Source organism: Fukomys damarensis, unplaced genomic scaffold, assembly GCF_012274545.1.
Source record: "Fukomys damarensis isolate Sample0158 unplaced genomic scaffold, DMR_v1.0_HiC HiC_scaffold_12, whole genome shotgun sequence".
Taxonomy (NCBI): domain Eukaryota; kingdom Metazoa; phylum Chordata; class Mammalia; order Rodentia; family Bathyergidae; genus Fukomys; species Fukomys damarensis.
The window spans coordinates 52,180,574-52,200,409 of NW_022900924.1; the positions used below are offsets into that span (position 1 = coordinate 52,180,574).

The window sequence follows — 19,836 nt, forward strand, 5'->3', positions numbered from 1 at the left end:
GACATCTGAGTGTGACACTTTTCCCCGGTCACTGTCGCCTGTGCCCTCACCGAGGAGGCCCCGACCATGGGAAGAACCCGCACGAGAACCAGCGGGACTGCTCATCCCTGATCATTGATGGGTTCAGGATTGTTCGGATGGCAAAGGAGAGTCAACCTTTGCACTGCGACCCTTGGACAGGGCTCAGAGAGCCCTGAGTCCCAAATTAATAGGGTGAAAAAACAGGCTCTTTTCAAGCCTGCCATGATATCAAGAAAGTTATGGGATTGTTTTGTTTGTCTGTTTTGTATTTTGTTTAGTGCTGATCTTGGAACCCAGGGCCTCAGAAATGTTAGTCAAAAGATGTGAACTACAATTCCTAGCACCAAAAATCAATCACTCATAAAATCTAACACTTAAGGGAGAAGTTAAATGATTACGCAGCACCATCTCACCTTTTTTAGATAAGGAAACTGAGACCCAAGGTCACACAGTTAGAAAGTAGCAGAGTGGGGATGCCATCCCAGGACTCTTGCCTCTTTTGTCCACTCTGCTGTGTTGTATTGGGTCACTCGTCAGGTGTTCAGGTTATATATGTGTTCCCTGCAGAGCCAGTGAAGGGCATGTTTATAAACTTACTTGGAAAAAAGAATCAGCAAGTAACGTTCTTGGTCACTGGGTAGATACGGACTCCTGTTTCTATCTGATTTTCCAAATCTCCAGGTCATTGTGGTTCCCTTCTGACCTAGCCGAGCTGCAGGAGCTCTCCGAGGTCCTTCGAGAGTACCGGAAGGAGCATGAGGCCTATGTGTTCTTGCTCTTCTGCAGCGCCTACCTCTACAAACAGGGCTTTGCCATCCCTGGCTCCAGTTTCCTGGTCAGTGTCCTGCCAGCCTTCCAACCCTGTTTTCCTCCTGAAAGCCCTCCGACCGTTACGTGGGAATAAGAAACGAAGCAGTGGGTGGCATGCAGTGGCTCTCAGCACTTCATGATCGAGTGACTGAGCAGGAAGTCCTGAAAGATCCTTCTTGTCCAGTTTGCTTCCCTCTCTTCCCCCAGCACCTTCTCTGCACTCTTGGCTCAGCCTAGATCTCCCCAAGCATTCTGTTGGAAACTAGAAGATAAGCAGACATGTCTGGGGAGGAAGGGAGGTGCTTGGCGCTCAGGTCAGGGGCTGACTCCTAGGGGCTGACTCCTTGGGGCTGCCCCAGGCCCATCTTCCCCATTGAGCTGATCCCTCTTCAGGGCTGAGAGCCAGCTGCTGTTTGATGGGGGCCTCACAACTGGACCTGAGGGTGCATCCTGGCCCTGCTGGGGATGCTCTTGCTCTGAGGCTTAATCTGTCACCCGCAGCATGGGGTAAGGATAGTGCATGACTTGGAAGACATCTACACTCAGACGCTCAGCATGTCTTCCCTGCAGGTCTTCGCACTGCCAAGGCTTCCTTCTGCTTTCCCTTTGGATTTCAGGCTTTGGCAGGATCATGCTTACTAGCCACACTGCATTTGGAAATGTTGGTTTACTTGTCCATTTCTGTGAACCTAAGACTAACATCGGCTAGAATGTTGGTCAACATGGAAACTTCAGTATGAGCATACTACATAGATGTAATTCCAGCAAAAAACTAACAACAACAGAAAATCTTCTGTAGCCTGCGTGGTCTTACTGAAGGAACATTCATGGTGGGTTTTCATCTTTTGAAGTAGTAAACAAACCTCGTGAGTTTCATTCCTACTTTCTTAGAGCTCCAGTCATCACTGTTTACACACAGCAGCAGGCTGGGCACTGAGTACACACATTGGCCCTGTGCATTTGCCTCTGCCCTCGGAGTGTTAACCCCAATCCTTGTTTTAAAGATGAAGAGACTGAGCTGGGCATGGGGCCCATTCCTATAATCCTGGCACTCAGGAGGCTGAGGCAGGAGCATTGCTGTGAGTTTGAGACCAGTCTGGACTATATTATGAGACCCTGTCTCAAAAAACAAACAAAGAAACAAACTGATGAAGAGACTGAGTTCAGGGCTGTAGCTCCCAGCCTTTTCATTTACCTCTTTTAAGTGGGAGATGGGTTTTGGCTGGGAAATGAAAGAAGGACAGAGAAGCCATGGCTTTTGGGCTTCAGGATGAGGCACCTTGTAGCTGCCATGTGTCATCATGGCTGAGTGTTTGTTTCTTCACAGAACGTTTTAGCCGGCGCCTTGTTTGGGCCATGGCTGGGGCTTCTGCTCTGCTGCGTGCTGACCTCAGTGGGTGCATCGTGCTGCTACGTGCTGTCCAGTGTTTTTGGCAAGCAGCTGGTGGTCTCCTACTTTCCTGATAAAGTGGCCCTGCTGCAGAGGAAGGTAAGAAGGGGCCACATCTGAGCTCCAGCCCAGTGTCACCTCATGGCTCCAGGGCAGTGAGGAACCCGGATGTCCCACAGCGTTCCCCCGACCCTTTCTTGGAGATCCAAGGATTCTGTTAGTGTCACCAGCAGGCACAGACCTGGGATCAGATCCCAGCTCTGAGCCATGGGAGCTGGTGCACCCAGTATTCAGAGACAGAGGCAGGAGAATTATAGGTTTGAGGCCAGCTTAAGCTGTATAATAGTGAGACCTTGTCTTAAAAAAAATAAAAAATACAAAAATTCCCAGCTCTGTGGCTTTGGGCAAAGCTCCCAGCTTCTCTGATCCTTAGGCTCCCGTTTGAAAAACAGTCCATCCCCTGAGGGTTGTGGCAAGAATTGGGGTGGAACACACAGTGTCCAGGACAGTTCCTTTTGTGACTTTCTGCCCCGTCCTCTTGCTGCAGGTGGAGGAGAACAGAGACAGCCTGTTCTTCTTCTTACTGTTTCTGAGACTTTTCCCCATGACACCAAACTGGTTCTTAAACCTCTCGGCCCCAGTTCTGAACGTACCCATCGTGCAGTTCTGCATCTCAGTCCTGATCGGTAAGGTGCCAGAGTGGAAGTTTGAGTCTTGGGTGCTGTCGTGTCGGGGACTACCCGGGGTTGCGTGTGCCTGCCTCCAAGAAGACAGGCTCCCGAAGAGCATCTTCCAGCCTGTGACCTCATATCGTTGCTCCTGATTTTAAATCTACCTCAGGCTCGAACATGAAACCCATAAAAATACTTACGGAATCAGTAGGATCGCTCCGTGTGTATTTAGTGCCTACCAAGTATGGAGCACTGTGCTAGGCACGAGGCTTGCATTGCCAGAGATCGTCTGTGAATGAAGCACACGCCTTGGCCCACAGAAAGTGCTGAGGAGATGCTAGCGGAGTGAGGTTGTGTGGGCCTGAGTTCTGGGTGTGGGCCGAAAATGGAGCAGAGCAAGGGGCTTTCTGTCTGGCTCTGGCCTGTCTTAGGAAGAGCTGGCATCAGTAAGGCCTTCTTGCCTTTTGATAATTGCATGACATTCCGAAAGCTGCTTATCCTCTAGGGGCTTGGCCGGATGAAAGGCTGGGGATGAAGCAGTGTTTCTCAGTTGGTCAATCCCCAACATCACCTCCTGCCAAAGTATATATGCATAGAAATCAACAGTAAATGAAAGATCACCTGGGGTCTGTGTGTGTGTGAGTGTGTGTGTGCATGTGGTGTTGGGAACAAAGCCTAGGCCTGCACTTGCTAGCCAAGTGCTCCACCTCCGAACTCCATGCCAGCCCATTCCCTGTACCATCATCTCTGGGATGGGACACAGGACTCGGCATATTTTGAAGTTTTCCGGGTGATGCAAGGATCCAGTATGAGTCTCTACTCCTTGGAAGGGATTTTGATGGATCCTGAGTTTTGAAATCACCCAAATTAGGTGATTTCTAAAGTCTCTGCTTGGTTTGGCAAATGTGCGACCTCCAGTAAGCTGCTCATCCTCTAAGGGCTGGGATCGGAGCAGTGTTTTCAAGTGTGGGCTTTGGTCCACCTTTGTGAGGGTGCTAAAGCGCTAACACCCTGGAAAGTTGGTTACTCTTACTTCCCTTGCCCTTTAAGCCTAAAGTAAAGCTCGCCTTCTCTGAAACCTTCCTTGGGGTATGGCAGGACTGACACTCGGGGCTTTCAGGCCTAACGGAAATCTGTGCTGGAGCAGCTGCTATTAACAGGGAAGGCCTGAGAGATCTTAAGTCAAAGCAAAGCCGACCACAGCCAGTTCCTGCCCTCTCAGCTTTCAGACAGAGCGCTTGGGCACCTCAGCTAAGGGGGTTAACAGCATGTGTTACTGAGGTGGCTTGGGAAGACTCTGGAGGCCAGGTTTTCTTCCTGTCCAAGCTGTGTGACCTAGAGTGGTCTGTGACCTTCCTCTCCCCTCTATTTCCTCTGTAGTAGAAGAGAAAGGGATTGTTGGGGCCCAAGGCCAATCAGAAACTCAGAGCGGGGGTGGGGAGAGACTTTAAAATGCAGGCTTCCAGGCTCCACCTCAGCACCAAGTAATCAGGGTCTCTGCAGTGGGGCCTAATTGTGTGTTTTAAGGCTTTCATAAGGGTGGTGTTGTGTGACTAACCTGTCTGGCCACTAGCTAGGCTTTCAGAGGCTTAGATTACTTTTTAGAGATGGCATGGAATATGAAAAGTAGAATTTTTTAAAAAAAGAACTTGTTTTTGCAGTCCTGGGGATTTGAACTCAGGGCCATGCATGGCATACAGTGCCCGACCACTAAGCTATTTGTTTTTTAGAATGTGAGCTACTTTTTTTTTTTTCAGTACCGGGGATCGATCTCGGGTCCTTGTGCTTGCGAGGCAGGCCACCGAACCGCTGAGCTAAATCCCCAGCCCTATTTGTTTTTTTAGTCTTATGCATCATGTGAACCTCACAGTGATGGCGGTTTAGTCTTTGCTGTGGCTGTTGGACACTCAGAACGAGATCTGGGGCCCATCTTTGGTAAATGCAGGAACTCTATGCGTTTGTGTTCTCACCTGATCTGCACTCATTGATTTCCTCCTCTGCACTTATTTGTCTTTCTGAGCTTTACACCTGTATCTCATTGTGGTATGTCTGTGTGCAGACCAAGGTGTTGTGTTGGGTGGGCAGGTAGAGATGGGAAGTGAGTAAAGGAAGGAAAAGACCAGAACGGAGAGGAGGAGGTGATGGTGGCTCTGGGTCAGGAGTTGGGCCGACAACTGGGGTCACTCAGGAACTGAATTCCTGGGGTCACTGCTGAAACGTTCTTTTCTTTCTTTCTTTTTTTTTTTGGTACTGGATATTGAACTCGGGTCCTTGCGCTTGCAAGGCAGGCCACTGAACCCCTGAGCTCAATCCCTGGCCCCGAAACGTTCTTTTCTTAATTTCCCTGCCCCCACTAACAGGCTCTTGCCCTCCTTGGTCCAGGTTTGATCCCGTACAATTTCATCTGTGTGCAGACTGGCTCCATCCTGTCTACCCTCAGCTCCCTGGATGCGCTCTTCTCCTGGGAGACCGTCCTGAAGCTCTTGGCCATGGCCCTGGTGGCCTTAGTTCCTGGAACTCTCATTAAAAGATTCAGCCAGCAGCACCTGCGATTGAATGAGAAGGGGGCTGCCAGTTACATAAAGAGTAGAAAAGACACGTGATCTGGATTTTCCATTGGTTCACCTTTTCCCTCAAGTCTGTTGCTGATTTGCATACTGGATGTGGTTCATGAAGCCATTGATCTTGGAAAAGGGCTCTTTGCTCTGGAAGGGGGATTGTGTAAAGCTCATTCCACAGAAAACTCAGGATGGTTGGTCAGTTGGGTTTGCCTCTTGCCTGCCCCTGGCAGCCTTGGGACAAGGTGGTTGTCCCTGTCCAGAGCACAGGCTGTGTGGCAGTTGTTCAGGTTACGGAAGCCAGGGCTGACTGGGAACCCACATTGCTGATGCGGCCCTTCTCTTCTGTCAGTCTCTCAGAGAATGTTTGTTCTGTACTTTGTTGCTGATGATCTACCTCTTCCGTAAGCCAAGGGAATCAAGTGGATGAATGACCCAGGACTTCCACATATTGCTCAGATGCACAGTGACTTTTGTGATGCTCTTATGTTCAGTCCCCTGGTGTCCATGTATGTCACATCTGCTGGCTCTCTGCCCTCACAATTAAGCTGATTGCAAACAGACTATTAAAAATTAATGGAACACACTCTGTGTCTTGTGGATATGTTCCAGACAGGGCAGGGCCTTGGACAATGCGAGTACAGTGACCATCTGTACATTTTCTGGTGTGTCCTTTCTGTGTGCCTTCTACCTCTTCCTGCTAGCAGAGTGATTCCATATGCGAGGCTACCAGCCAGTGTCCCATGAATGTTTTTCATTTTGTCTTTTGCTGAGAATACCTGAGGAATAGTTGTTTCTTTTTCTTTTTTTTAATTCAAAGAGATAGAGTTGCCTGATTACTTGGTTGGGTTGTATTGTAATTACTTAAAGCTGTCATTGCTTCCTGTAACTATGGTTGGTTTGGTATAAAGCCTGGGTCGTTGCCGCTAAGAACAGATGGACCCTGGCACCTGACCTGGTATCCTCCTTGAAGCTTACTGGAACTGTTACCCTTGGGCATCATCTGCTGGGTTTTTTATTTGGGTTGCCCAAGAACCTTGCCAAGGATGTAATTTAGGTCTCTTGTTCTACGTGGATTCTTGAGAATAACCATGTTCCACAGGAAAAGTGGACTCCCAAATAGTGTTTTTGGAGGCAGTAGGAATCTTTTGGATTTCAATAAAAATAATGTTTCTTTCAGGAAAAGATGGTGAGGAAGCCACTTTGATAGTGGCGACTTATTAGTTTTTGGAATAGGGGGAAGGAAGAAGTGAGTTCCCTATCCTGTTGCAAATGTGTGTCCCTTGTCCCTTTTCAGGACCCTTAGTTTTGTCTTTTTCCTTCTTCTTGCATGATTTTCCAAAAATGTGCCTTATTGGTTATGAGTTACAGGTAAAGCACTTTCCCAAATAAATGGATAGAAACAGTCTGTGTTAAATAAACGGACATAAATGCTTGGTTCTACATGTTGCTAAATTTCAACTGCCCTCATCAAAGACTCAGGACTGACTGAAGAGCAGACCATCCAAAGTGGTGCTTTAGCTTGCCACTCTCAGTAGGCCTCTGACCAAAATTGTCACAGATTTCCATTTTCCTGTCTCTGCTCGTGTTATAGTAGTGTCATTAGGGCTAGGAGCGGCTGCAAGATGGGCAGCAGAAGAGCACAGAAAGAAGCAGAGTGCCTGTCTAGGCTCTGAGGAAAGCTCAAGAAGAGACTATAACGAAAATGATGGTTATCTCTTCCTTTTGTGGTTGTGACTGAAATGCAAGAGTCGTGGAAACTGGCTTTCTCCATCACACATTTTTCTGGTCACAGAAAACCCATTCATGTGACGTCTTCATTTCCTGATGTCTGACCAGCACTGAGGCCTGTCAAGGTAGCCCACAGGACACAAGCAATACGTTTAGGAACAAGACGGAACCAGAAGACAGTGAAGTACACTTTTTGTTTAATCCCATGCATTTGTTTTGCTTTGATAGTCGTTCTTGTTTCCATTGCTTTTCAGTACAAACATCAGAAAACAACACAGGGGTCGGGCACGGACAGTACAGATTACAGGGGAAGACAGGTGAGGGAGTTCATTTTGAGACGACCACAAAAAAGAAACTCATTTGCTGCAAGTTAATAGGAACTCAAATTATTGTGATACCGAACCAGAGGGTCTTCCTACCTGCAGCCCGGGAAGTGCTCACCCTGGAGGTTAAAGTGGGCTGTCTCACTAAGAGCTAACATTCTGGCTGGGGTTGCCGCTGGCTTGCAACCACGGGAGGACCGTGTCACTGGACAGCAGCCTGGGGCCAGAGTCAGGGATCCCCTGAGTGCTGAGAAGTGGCTCCGGGAAGCAGTACTGCTGGGATCCTGCTGGATCCCACTTCCTCATAGTGGCCTTGCCATCTGCTCGGGGCCTGGCTCTGGGAAATCCTGCCATCACTCATGGCCGCATGGCAGTTAACCAAAACCTGAACCTAGTTTTCTTCCTGTTTCTCAGAGCAGTGATTTCAGAGCTCCCCACTTCTGCCACCTGTCCCTGAGAAATGCTCCAGGTTCCACAGGGTCCTCTACTTAGTGGCCCAGTGTGTTCCAAGGTGAATAAGCCTTTGCAATACTGGCTATAACAAGCAAAGCAGCAGGCCAACAGGATTCTAAGGCCGGTCTGTGAGTACACTGGGACAGTTGTTCTATGAAATCAGCAAAGAAAACCTTGCTGCCTAGAAAGGCACTAATTTCATACTGACAGGATTAGTCAAAGTCTCAAAAAGAATGTCACACAAATCTCAAGGGACATGCTCATTTGACATAGAGGATATAAATGAAGAGACGTTTTGGAATTTGATCCATCAGTGGTAGGTGATTATTCAGTTGGAAATGCAGTCCAAAAGGGCAGTGAGGAGAGGCAAGTGACCTTTCCCTGCCATAGTGCCACCCCTACCAGCCTTTGTGGCTTCTGCTAGGAGAACACTGGTAGGATCCTATCATTCTCCCGCCAGGACAAACTCAAGATCTAAGGCCACCTTTTGGAAATTGATTATGAAATTCAAAGTGGGATGGTGGGATTTCCCTTTGCACATCAGTTCCAGTCAAATGATAATGCTGCTTCAAGCGCAGAGTTGTGAGTGGTTCTGCAGCTGAACATGGAAAGAATATGGTGCTTATAGATATGGTCTTAGGTGTTTAGGATGAAGGTGGCAGATGGTATTTTTGTTTCTAGCCCAGTAGATACACAAAGTATACCACACTGTACTGTGGAGCAAGGAAGGAATTTCTTGGATTTCAAATATTTTCTGCTTGGAAAAGTTCAGTTTTAGGAAGTTTAAATAGGAATGTTTCAAGAAAAGGAGAAAAAAAAAAAGACCTAAAGGTATGGGGGAAAAAAAAAAAAAGTGAGCCATCTGATCAAGAAGAGTGCATTTGTGTGGTGCTGCCACCTGCCTCCCAAGCACAAGGTCCTGAGTTCGATCCCCAGTACCAAAAAGAAGAGGAATGCATTCATACTGAGAGGGTGTTAGTGAGTATCCCACAGTGGGGAAGGCATTTTAATTAGTCTTGGTTATACCAGAAAAATCCAAACCAGCACATCTGTGATTTTTTGGGTGAGATAAGGGAATAATTTAGCACAGCAAGGCCCCAAAATAAATGGCCAGTACTTATTAAATTCTGCTAAAAATGACCCTACTCCCGGAAAGACACATTTGTTGATACTAAAGTTTGAAAATAGTTAACTTCAAGTAGGCTATCCCAAATTACCTTACACCAGACAACACCGTCATCTTTCTGGATAGAGCACCTCACAACCTTGCAAACAGGTCTAAGCTTTCTTTGGAGGTGTAAGGTCCATTGTTATTGGGGACATGATCTAGAAAAAAAAAAAAAAACTTAAACTAAGCGCTGGTCAGCAATAGAAACGGAAACATATCTTGATGTCAGTCAAAAACAGATGTTCCGTAACGTGCACATTCATTCCAAGGGCAGCTCGGCTTTCAGTCAGTGATGTTGCTGGAAATCACAGTCCTGTGAGGTTCCTTGAAGCCCTGTTGCAGCTGACAAGACCTGAAGAATTAGCTTCCTGGAGTTCTTGATTCAATATTCTTCTGGTGGCTGTGGAGCTGTTCTCAAAGCAACACACCAATTCAACATTTCCCTGGTTCTCAGGAGGCAAGCAATGAAGGACAAGACTGGGGTGCAGAAGTTGTTTTTTAAACCTGGATGAAGGACACCATTCTCGGAAACCCCTAGTCAGTTCTACCAAAAAAAAAGTGTTCAATGTGGACTTTATTCACATCTTGACAATACAGTGAGTGACCGAGGATTTGACACTATCTACTTCCCTGACAAACTCATGAGAGTCAATCTGGAGAGAGTGGCATTAGCATGACGGACCCCCCCGGGGGGAATTCAGAAGTCAATGAGAATGATGAGGTATGGGACAGGTTTTCTAGGAAGACCCTCACTGAAATGTGTGAGACAGAAAGCGACTTGCATGTTTCTCTGATGCCACTAAATGTGGGCAAAAATGAACGAACTGATGTGCCAATGTGCCGATGTTTTGTGCTGACCAGAAAAAGGATTTGGAGTTCTCGCACCTCCATTCTGAGCAGTGGTGACGCCGAGAGGGTCATGGTGTAAGCAAGACCTGAAACCAGCTTTTCGAGGCTCTTGCCCGGCCCTGTGATCCTCTACGTGACTCAAGTGTTTTGAGTGTCGTACCTTCTTGAATTTCTTTAGTCTGGTTATGGGATGGCATCACAGCTAGACATTGTATGTCATGCCATATATATGTTTTTCTTTCTCTCTTTTTAAAGTCTTCCTGCTCCTCCTACTTAGGGGGAAAATGTTGGTTTTGTGGAATCTGGCAGGAAGGAAATTACTACTCTAAGTTTTGAAACAAATCAACGAGCCCCCTGTAGAAAGTCTAGATCTGTTCTTCTCAGGGTATTAAATAATTCTCTTTTTGATTCTAATGTAGTCCCATGACTTTATTTCTCATGAAATTTGGGAACGTTTACAGCTTTTAAATTATTTGTCCACCCACTCCATCATCTACCCACCCAGGCACTTTCACAGTCAAGCCCAAATCCCAATGTAACCGTGGGGCTTCAGGGCAGAGCACGCACCCTCAGATGATTGTTATTGTACACAGAAAGTCGGGGAACACAGCTAAGATGGAGACCAGAGAGCTACATATGGCAGTTCCATTTTCATGCCTTCATTCAAATCATAAAATTCATAATAATCCATGGTCAGCAATAAACACAATTATTGTGCTACATTGTAAACCACACCTTCTGATCTACAGAAAATAAGAATGATAATATAAAATAACAATGATAATAATGCCATAACTTAAGATCTTTCATGTAGTCCAGCTACAGAAGTGATACAAAATGGGAATAATTTAATGCAAACAATACTGTTCTCTGTATAAGTTAAACATTTTCCTTCATCCTATAAGCTATAAAGTATAGACACTACATTCTAAATCAATGTCTCAACATAAAGTGTAAACAAATGGAGGGCTCAAACAAACAAAAGGAACTGCTCTAAATTCCCTCCTGTCTTTCCTTTTTGGCTGATGAAGTCAGTGACACCCAGGGGAGGGAGCCCTGATTTCATCCTCCCTGGAAATGGTTTAGTACCTGTATGTGCAAGACTTTCCTAACATCCCACCTGATGCAAGGTCAGAAATTCCAGCAAGGATGGAGAGGCTGTTTGACAGTAACTGATCTTGGAGACAGAGACAGGAAGTAGGTCAACCTCTGTTTGTCTTTAAAATTCTATTAGCAATAATCGTACCTCGGATAAACCTCATTGGCTACGATACTGCCACTGCGCAAAGCTTGCCTGTAAAATTCTAGATCAAATGTTCCTTAAAGCCAAGGCACCAGGGATTCCCTTGGGGTGCTCTTCAGAGCCCGTGACCTTTGAGACAGGAACGGCTCATGCCTTTGATGATGGAAAATTTTTCCAATTCCTTGCTTGGAATCAGTTGTTCTCTTCACCTATTTCTAAGTCCAATTAATAAAAGCTGCACTGATTCGGAGTGAAGTAAAATATATTTTACAAGTAGCACTGAACAAAAATGCTATTATGGGGTGAGCCTTTTGCACGTGGCTCGCTTTGCCTTTATTCCAATGGTGATAGCCTATCACTAAAGCTCCAAGGACAGAATGAGTTAAGGAATAAAAACAAGGGGATGGTCTGGGATCGGACAAGGGACACACACATACATACACGTATCCTTGCTGCCTTCAAGTTCTGTTCTGTTTGAATCAATATGATTCTAGTAGACAAGGAACATGTTTCTAGAGAGGGGGGGTTCCATTTTCTCCACACAGCTGACCTGAGCATCCTGAGTACATACTTTTGCAGATTCCACACTTGTTTTCCTATTATCATTGCAGATGTTTTTTTTTTTTTTCTTACCCTTTTCTCCTCCTCAGCAACCCCTCCCACCCCAGTCCTTTCCTAAAGGAAGTGGCTGACAGCTGGAGAGGGAAAAACCACTGGAAAATGGCACTTGAATCTGAAAGATCAACAACACATTGGTCAAGGTGACACATTTGTCAAAGTAACGAGAGTGACAGCATCACAAAGGGAAGTATGTGCCAGGGGCAAGGCGTGACACTGTCTTGTAAGCCTCACTGCGAAAGTTAAAACATGGAAGCAGCTCCCCCATGTTCAGTTTTGTTGGGTTTTCCTCTTAGAGGAAGCACAGCCTTCAAAGACTCCAGTGCGAGTGTCTGGTCACCAAACTTTTCTAGGTCATTTCCATCACCCACCTGGACAAGCTGGTTGAACTTAAGTATCTGTTCACAAGTTACCTGGAATTGCTTTTTCCTTTGTATTCTTTGTTTTCTAAAATGCTCGATAATGTCTTGCTCTGGTTCTTCTTCAGTCACTTATGACCGAAAGACCTGGTCCCCTGTTCAAGCAGCAGTAATACCTCAAATTCCCAAGGATGTTGCTCCTAAAGTCCACTTCTTTCTTTTCCTTTCCCTTTTTTTTTGCAAGAAATTATTGTGTCTCTGCCATATATAGTTCATTCTTTACAGTACAAAGTGTTAAAATGTCCAAGAAAAATAAATATCAATGTTACAGTAGCTAGAATATTCAATAAAATAGATCCCTGCCATTCTTGATTGAAATGTTCAATGAAACAATTTCATTTGGATATTTTTTTTCCAGAGATTTGCGAAGTCTCCTGTGCCTGTTATTGCAGCTCATTTCTAGGGGTGGGGATGGGGCAGTGCTCCTCCCAGAAGGAGAAGGGAGAGAGCGGGAGAGCTGGGGAATCTGAAACGCCACTGTGCCGTGGGATGGGCAGGACGGCTCTCCTTCCTCACCAGGTGGCGGAGCTGTAGTGTTTATTGGTCCTCACGGTGGCATCGGAGCATTCCGCCCCGGAAGAGTCACAGTCTGACTCTTCAAACTGCATGGGGTTCTGCAGAGGCAAACAAAGGCAGGATTCATTCATTCCGACCACCCCTCGGGATGGGTACTGTGCTGGGGAGGGGGCTCAGAGCTGAAGGGGCTGGGGGTCCTGTTCTTGTGGGGCGTACTGAGAAAAGAGCCACACGGACCACGCGACCACACCGGCAGGGGAGCCTCCGCCTCCTCTGTGTAGCATTTACTATGTTGGGGCACTGTCACCAGAGCCGGGCAACCATTTCATCTTCGCAGTAAGAAGGCGAGGCCGGGCGCACCTCACAGAGGGGACCCATGTGGTCATCCCCATCCTCACGCTCTCCGAGGGGCCGAGTGTCCTGCCCTGGGTCACCTAGCACCGGAAAGGCTTAGATCGGCGGGTGGGCGGCCCGAGCCCAGGGAACAGGCGGACAACTTCGCCACCCTGCCTCGAAGGCAGTGCCCAGCCTGAAATGTACTCACGGGCAGAGGGGGCGGCAGCGGGTGGAGTGAGGGGCCCGGACCCCTCCGCCCGCAGCGTCACGTGACCCACCTCGTAGCCGCGCTCCTCGGTGCACAGCTTGCCCAGGGACATCCGCGTCTTCACGCGGCGCACGGCGCACTCCTTGTCCGAGAGCCCGTCGGAGTGGGAGCCGATGTCGATGGGGAGGTCGGGCGTCCGCGACAGCAGTTCGTCCAGCTGCTCCGCCAGGCGGCCTTCGGGCTTCCCGGCTGACGCGGCGGGGCTGTTGGAGTGGTCGCTAGTGTTCCCCTCCTCCCCATCGGACGCCGACAAGTTCTCCGAGCTGAACGTGGAATACGACTGGCAGCTGCTGATGCAGCGATGCGGCCTGCAAGCGCAGAACCGGGGCCACTCAACCCCCAGGCGCTCTTCCTCCCTGCCCGCTGAGGACAGCAAGGCGGCCGCCTAGCCCGGCGCGCTCTCCCTGGGAGCCAGTTTGGGTGTTCCCTTGGCCCTGCCTTCCCAGCCTCCAGCAATGCGAGACCACGAACTAAGTCTCTGCTGTCAACCGGGCTGGGTATTCTGTCCTTGCAGCCCGAGCTGATTGCCACAGGCAGGCACACAGGAAGCGGGCAGGGCTCACCCACACCCGCGAGGCCGCCCTCACACGGCGCCAACGCGCTGCCTTGCGTCCTGCGCTGTGTTTACACACGCGCCCACGAACAACTTTCCAACTATGACAGGGAGTTCCAATCCCCATGAGGGGCTGTCAGGGTGACCTGTGCTTGGACAGCGCTAGTGGGAAACCCAGGATCCCCCATTCCACTGAGGGCAGGAGCAGACATTGGTTTTACCTCTGTCTTCGTGGAAATTCAACTTCACTATCTACTTCCCCTTCTTCTTCCGAAGAGTCATCTCCGCTCTGAGGAGAACAAGGGGAAAGACTTGTATTTCTTTTCATGTTCCCCACCCTGCTTCCCACTATCTGCAAGAGACTAAATTATCATCAAGAGGCTTTTGGTAAAAGCTTACTGAATGTCATTTTTAACATATGGTTCCTCATTTATTCATTTAGCAACTTGTCCTTGGTGCTCAAAATGACAGGCCTTGTAGGAGATGCTGGAGGACACAGAAGGGAGCAGGGTAGCTGTAACAGCAAGCATCGGTAAGCCCAGCTACTGAGAGGCTGCGGCAGAAGGATTGAAAGTTCACATTTTTTTTTTTTTTTTTGAGACAGGGTCTCACAATGTAGTTGACACTGACCTGGAAGTCACTATGTAGCCCAGGCTGGTCTCGAACTCACAGTGATCCTCCCGCCTCAGCCTCCCGAGTGCTGGGATTACAGGCGTGTGCCACCACGCCCGGCTAGGATTGCAAGTTCAAGGGCAGCCTGGGAAAGTTAATGAGACCCTCTCTCAAATAAAAAAGTCTGCAGGTGTAGCTCAGTGGTACAGCACCCCTGGGCTCACTCCCCAGTACAGACCTCTCTCCCCAATTAGAATTTAATTTTTGCCCTCAGGGAGCTGAGTGATGAGGGGGAAATTGGAGAGGTTGTCTTAAATTTGGGGACACTCCTCATCTTTGTCACGAGTGGTTCAGGCTTTTCCGTAGAAATCTGACAAGAAGCCATCTTTCAGTTCACTCTCTCCCCGTTTCTATACTGACCACTCTGTCACCAGTGTTGCACTTGTGCAGGACACACATTCTTGGGGCACATCTTGCTTGTGTCGTTTTCCTTATTCCAGTGCAGCACTGCACACGAGCAGGTGTTTATCGTCATAAATACACACGGGTCTCACTTGCCAGTTTAGAAAAGGCACTCCATGCATTTTTATTGCATCCGCAGTCGGCTGGGTTGTGGGACGCCTGAGGCCCCGTGGCTGCCAGGCCCTGTGGGTGACCTGGAAGGCTGGGGAAGGGACCCAGCTGAACACAACACCGGAGAGAGCAGCCGCGCTCAAGGTCACTGCCCTTCACTACAGCACCAAGACGCAATGAAGCAGGCACACTCTTACAAGCTGCGTACTTAGGTCCAAGTGACTGAGTCCAAAGTTGAGGACAGTTTACCTTTTTGGAAGTTAAAAAACCCTATGACATGTCCTCATGTGTTGTGACACAGTTTTGCACAGGGAGGCGGGGACAGAGATGTAGGATGCTGGGAGCGCTTCCCCTTGGCATGGCCCCTTCTCAGCAAAGGGCTGGGAGCTGCTGGGTGGGCTCTCGGTGCTAATGAGGCCAAGCCTACAAGACTTGTGTCTGGTGGCACTAGGTTGTTCAAAGGCTGTGGCTTCCTTTTGGGATGATGGCTACAGAATTATGTGGATTAAAAAACATTGAACTGTATACCTTCTAGTGCCGGGGATTAAACCCAGGGAGTGCTGAGCTACATCCCTAGCCCTTTTCATTTCTTTTGAGACAGAGTCTTGCTAAATTGCCCTGGCTGACTTTGAACTCGTGATCTTCCTGCCTCAGCCCCCTGAGAAGCTGGGATCATAGGTGCGCACCCTTGTACCTGCCATCTTAAATGAAAAGACTTTCTGGTATGTGAATTGTATATTTGTTTTTTGAAGCAGAGTCTTGGTATGTAGCCCAGACTGGCCTCAAACTTGCAATCCTCCCACCTCAGTTTCCCAAGTACCGAGATTTACTTTATAAATATAATGTGAAGAAAGCTAGTTCCACGCGGGATGAACAGATGCTACTTTAAAGGTTAAATAGGTGAGAGAAGCGCTGGTTCTCACAAGTTTACCACATGGTTTCCCAAAGCCCAATGACATATGAGCTGGGTGTGGTGGTGCACACCTGTAATCCCTCAGCACTCTGGAGGCTGAGGCAGGAGGATTGCCATGAGTTCAAAGCCAGCCTGGGCTACATAGTGACTTCAAGGCTAGCCATAACTGCATAGTGAGACCTGATCTCAAAATATAAAACTAAACAAAAAGTGTGATTTCTGTCAGTGTGCACTAGGACTCTCCATCAGGAGACTGAGAATGCTGCTTCTCAAACTATTATATAGAGAGATGCTTCTTTCTGGAAGCAACCTTCCCTCAAGACTAGAATCCTCAGGTAGGGGTTTCCAGGCTATTTGATTTTATTTCCCTGTTACGTGCTTATCCACGGATTATCTACCTTTGAATCAGTCCCCACTCCAGTAGCTCCCAAACTGTACTCCTAGTCGCTCACTTAAATGGTGTGAAAAGTAAAGTGAAAGAAACTTTGTGTTTTTGTTAACTCTTTCTTTTCTAAAATGGAGACTTTCTAATGCTTGTTTCTGGTGTGCAAAAGACGTCCTCGGGAGGCAGGGGGGACAGGCCCCTCTCGCCGCATACCTTACCTTCTGAAGGGGCCTTGGTTTCCGAGGTAGCGTGGGGGGCGTGGCGTGACAAGGGAGGCCGAGGGACGACGCGGACCCGCAGCCGCTGAATCCATCTTCTTGCATTTTCTCAGAGCCGCTGGCGTCCTCTGAGAGTGGACTGTGTGCTGGTGACTTGGAAAGGTCGGCAGGGGGGTCATCTAAGACCCCGCCCTGTTCCGGCCTGCACTGGAGACAGGGGTCGTAAGGGTCGGCCTGGCAGCAGCCCCAAGGCCCAGCCCGGCCCTTGTCAGGCTCCGAGCTTCTCCAGCAATCAGCCGCCACGGCTGTGGAGATGAGGTCGGGGCTGGAGCCCGGCATCTGTCTCTGAGCGTGGTTGCTGAGCGGGCTCCGCAGCGCCGCCGCGGGGCCGAAATACCGCAGGTTGTTGGCGCAGGTGGCGATGTCCTGTCCGTGCATGCCGAGTCTGGGATGGTGACTCTGAGGCGCGGCTGGCGGGGAGGGCCGGTATTGGTATTGGGGTTGAGCTTGATGCAGGTAAGGGGGCTGGGGTGAGGTTTCCTGGGCCGGCTGGTTTTTCAGTATGGCTGCAAAGTCACTGTGGCTGCCTCTGCTGTTCCCCCGGCGGTGGCGCGGTTTGCTCCGATACCTGCTCTTGCTACTTGAGGTGGACATTTTGGGACTTCCGGACAAAGGGGATGCGGTGGGAGCCACCTCTGTGCTAGGGATACCTTCAGACCTCAACAGGTCTGGCCTGGGAGAAAAGAGCAGGCTTAGTTTGAAATACATACAAACAAGCTGACGTTTGGGGCAATGTATCCCAAGTATTACAACACATGCACCCTTTCATTCGCTTTTTCTCTTTTGCAGTGCTGGAGATCAAACCTAGGGCCTTGCACAAACGAGGCCGCGCTCTGCTGCTGAGCTACATCCCCACACATCCTTTCATCAGCAGTCACTGGTGTGGGATGTCGTCAGTGGTGGTAACAGATGCGCATACAGATGTATGTTTCCTGCTATTGTATCACAGTTGTTTAATAGCAAAAACTTGGAAACAACACAAATGTTCACGTACAGAGGATTTGCTTTTTCCTTTTGGATTGTATTCTGTGTCTCATTGGCCTAGGTACTCCTTCCTGTTTAAATTGCAGGGGGTCTTGATTTCTTCCCATCATCCTACCGGCTTGGTGCCACTATGCAACATATGGACACGGGTATTTGTGCACCATCAGAAACCCACCTGATGGTGGATCTGGGCAGGGGATCACAAAGCAACAAAGCCTGGTAACAGGAAGGAAACCTGGGGCTAAGAAGCAGGAGGCCTAGAAGTGGTTCCCCGAGGGCAGAGACTAAATCCTATCCATTCTTGCCTGTGAAGAGCCCTACCAAGGATTAGTATTTATAGTGATGAAAGAGTTAGAGCGCTTGGGGGCGTTGAGCAAAGGCGACCAGAACAGGGCTGCTGAGAAGTGACCCAGGCATTCTACTGTGATCCTAATGGGAGGAGGCCCTCTCCCAGCACTGTCCCCAGGGCCCAGCAGGCCGCTGATGCTCACTGCAGGAGGCAGCCAGAGAGCCCTGCTGGTAAAACTTGCCCACAACAATTCCAAGGCCCAGAGACAAACAGAAACCAAGTCCTGAACCGATTCAGGGCAGAGACCAGCAGACCGGGAAGCACTGCCACTTCCTTCCAATAATCAGTAGCCAAGGACTCATTTTTGACCACACAGATGCAAATCAGCGGGTTTTAGAGCTGGAGGATCTAAACTTTCTCATTTTTAAACAACAGAATCTTTCTCTCAACTGAATTATTATGAAAAATTTAGGATAGTGGATGTGATTGAGGGGAGGGTCTCCTCCTTTTGTCCTTTCTGCCCCTGCTGTAGCCTCTAAGACAGCACTGTTCAGGCCCTTGTGTGTCCCAGACATTGTGTGGACACCACAGACACAGACCTTCCTCCGTGTCACGAGGAAACCAAAGCTATCTGAAATGGCTCAGGCTCTCACTGTAGAGAGAGAATTCAGATAGCAGCCGGTCCTAGCTTCCGGCCTGGCTACTGGACGGTCAGAATACAAACTTAAATGTAGGTGTGCGTCACCCACGGAGCTTGTTAAAATGAAGACTTTGATTCAGTAGATCTGGGGCAGGGTCTACAAGCCTGCAATTCTAACAGCTCTCACAGCTGCTGAGCCGAGGCCCTCACTTGGCCTCTCCAGGGCTCACAGGATATTAGGAGGTGTCAAGGAGTCAGAGATAAGCTTTTTTTCCTTTTCCAGGAAAAGTAAGGTGAAAGGTGTGCTTCACAGACATTACTGGTTTATTGCAGGGTTCTCTGCTTTAGCAAAAGCTTCTTTGAAATCTACAGTCAATTTGTGCTGCAGAAGGTTTCTGAACAGAAGTGGTTCTGAGTCTTCTACTGAGTCAGCCCGTTAGAGGCATCTGCTTATAAGGTGACTGGCCATAGTAATACCTAGAAGAAGAGAGCTGAGGCCAAAGTGTCCTGAGTCGGGGAGGTTTTTCTCGCCTAAGCTGACAGTGCATAAATCCCAGAGCAAACTTGCTGGGTATTGTTACAGTTTGCAAAGCACTTTGTAACGTGCAAAGCCCCTGGTTCCTACTGTTACAGGATCCATTTATACACAAGGGAAGTGAGGGTCAGACATTGGCCAGCCTATATTCATTTTAAAGCAGAACTGGTAACTTGACACGGCCTTTCGGTTCCAGAGCACAGATCTTTCCCCATTTTAAGCTTCTCCTTCTTAGGACATACATAGTCCATCTTATTGGGCTATACTCACTTGTGGGAGGCTTGGAGCCTGTAAAAATTGAACAATTCTATTTTCTCTACTCTCTAACTAGATGTAGACTGAAATCTTCACTTAGGAATGGTGAGCAGTTTCTCTTCTCTGACCTCCTTGGAAGTCTCTGTGCCTCTGGCTTGGCAATGACTAGATTGTCAAAATCATCCAGAACTGAGACCCTTCAAGGGACTACAGTGTGATGCCAGGCAGGTGGCTTCCTCACATATTGACTGAACAGCTTCTGGTGGTGTCAAACTCTCAAACATTTCTCGTAGCCAACATAAAAGCCAACATGAGCTCCTATTTTAAAAAGTTAACTGTCCTATTATTTTCTGCCCCTGTGCTCTTCCTTTGAAAATTGTAGGGGGGATGCAGGGAGGGTAAACGGTGGGCTCTGTCCCTATTTGGTGCAACAAAAGAACATGAG

The 19,836-nt window shown here is 48.4% G+C and overlaps 2 protein-coding genes and 1 pseudogene across 10 annotated transcripts in view; 1 reads left to right on the forward strand and 2 right to left on the reverse strand.

The window, feature by feature from the left end:
- Positions 1 to 117: 117 nt before the first annotated feature.
- On the forward strand, positions 118 to 6,056 carry Tmem41a (transmembrane protein 41A). Its single transcript, XM_033762698.1, has 5 exons — positions 118 to 213; positions 488 to 856; positions 2,159 to 2,320; positions 2,769 to 2,907; positions 5,275 to 6,056. Exons 1-5 carry the CDS (start codon positions 118 to 120, stop codon positions 5,493 to 5,495), a joined length of 987 nt encoding a protein of 328 aa, XP_033618589.1. The 3' UTR covers positions 5,496 to 6,056.
- Positions 6,057 to 7,643: 1,587 nt separating this feature from the next.
- The window catches only part of Map3k13 (mitogen-activated protein kinase kinase kinase 13), a 151,486-nt gene continuing 139,293 nt past the window's right edge, over positions 7,644 to 19,836 (reverse strand). For all 9 annotated transcript variants that reach the window (XM_010624218.3, XM_019207510.2, XM_010624222.3 and 6 more), the window contains 4 exons: positions 16,629 to 17,361; positions 14,149 to 14,216; positions 13,385 to 13,682; positions 7,644 to 12,868 (listed from right to left, as the gene is read on the reverse strand). In XM_010624218.3, the coding sequence (XP_010622520.1) occupies positions 12,767 to 12,868; positions 13,385 to 13,682; positions 14,149 to 14,216; positions 16,629 to 17,361 (1,201 nt within the window). In that variant the 3' untranslated portion in view covers positions 7,644 to 12,766. The remainder of the gene's footprint in view (positions 12,869 to 13,384; positions 13,683 to 14,148; positions 14,217 to 16,628; positions 17,362 to 19,836) is intronic.
- Positions 11,094 to 11,265, reverse strand: LOC117285810 (annotated as a pseudogene).

Excerpts from the sequence above, each read along its gene's own strand:
- Tmem41a (XM_033762698.1), top strand. The coding sequence starts at position 118 with ATGGGTTCAGGATTGTTCGGATGGCAAAGGAGAGTCAACCTTTGCACT. Across the intron at positions 857-2,158 it reads TCCCTGGCTCCAGTTTCCTG|AACGTTTTAGCCGGCGCCTT; the intron begins GTCAGTGTCCTG and ends GTTTCTTCACAG. Across the intron at positions 2,908-5,274 it reads CTGCATCTCAGTCCTGATCG|GTTTGATCCCGTACAATTTC; the intron begins GTAAGGTGCCAG and ends TCCTTGGTCCAG.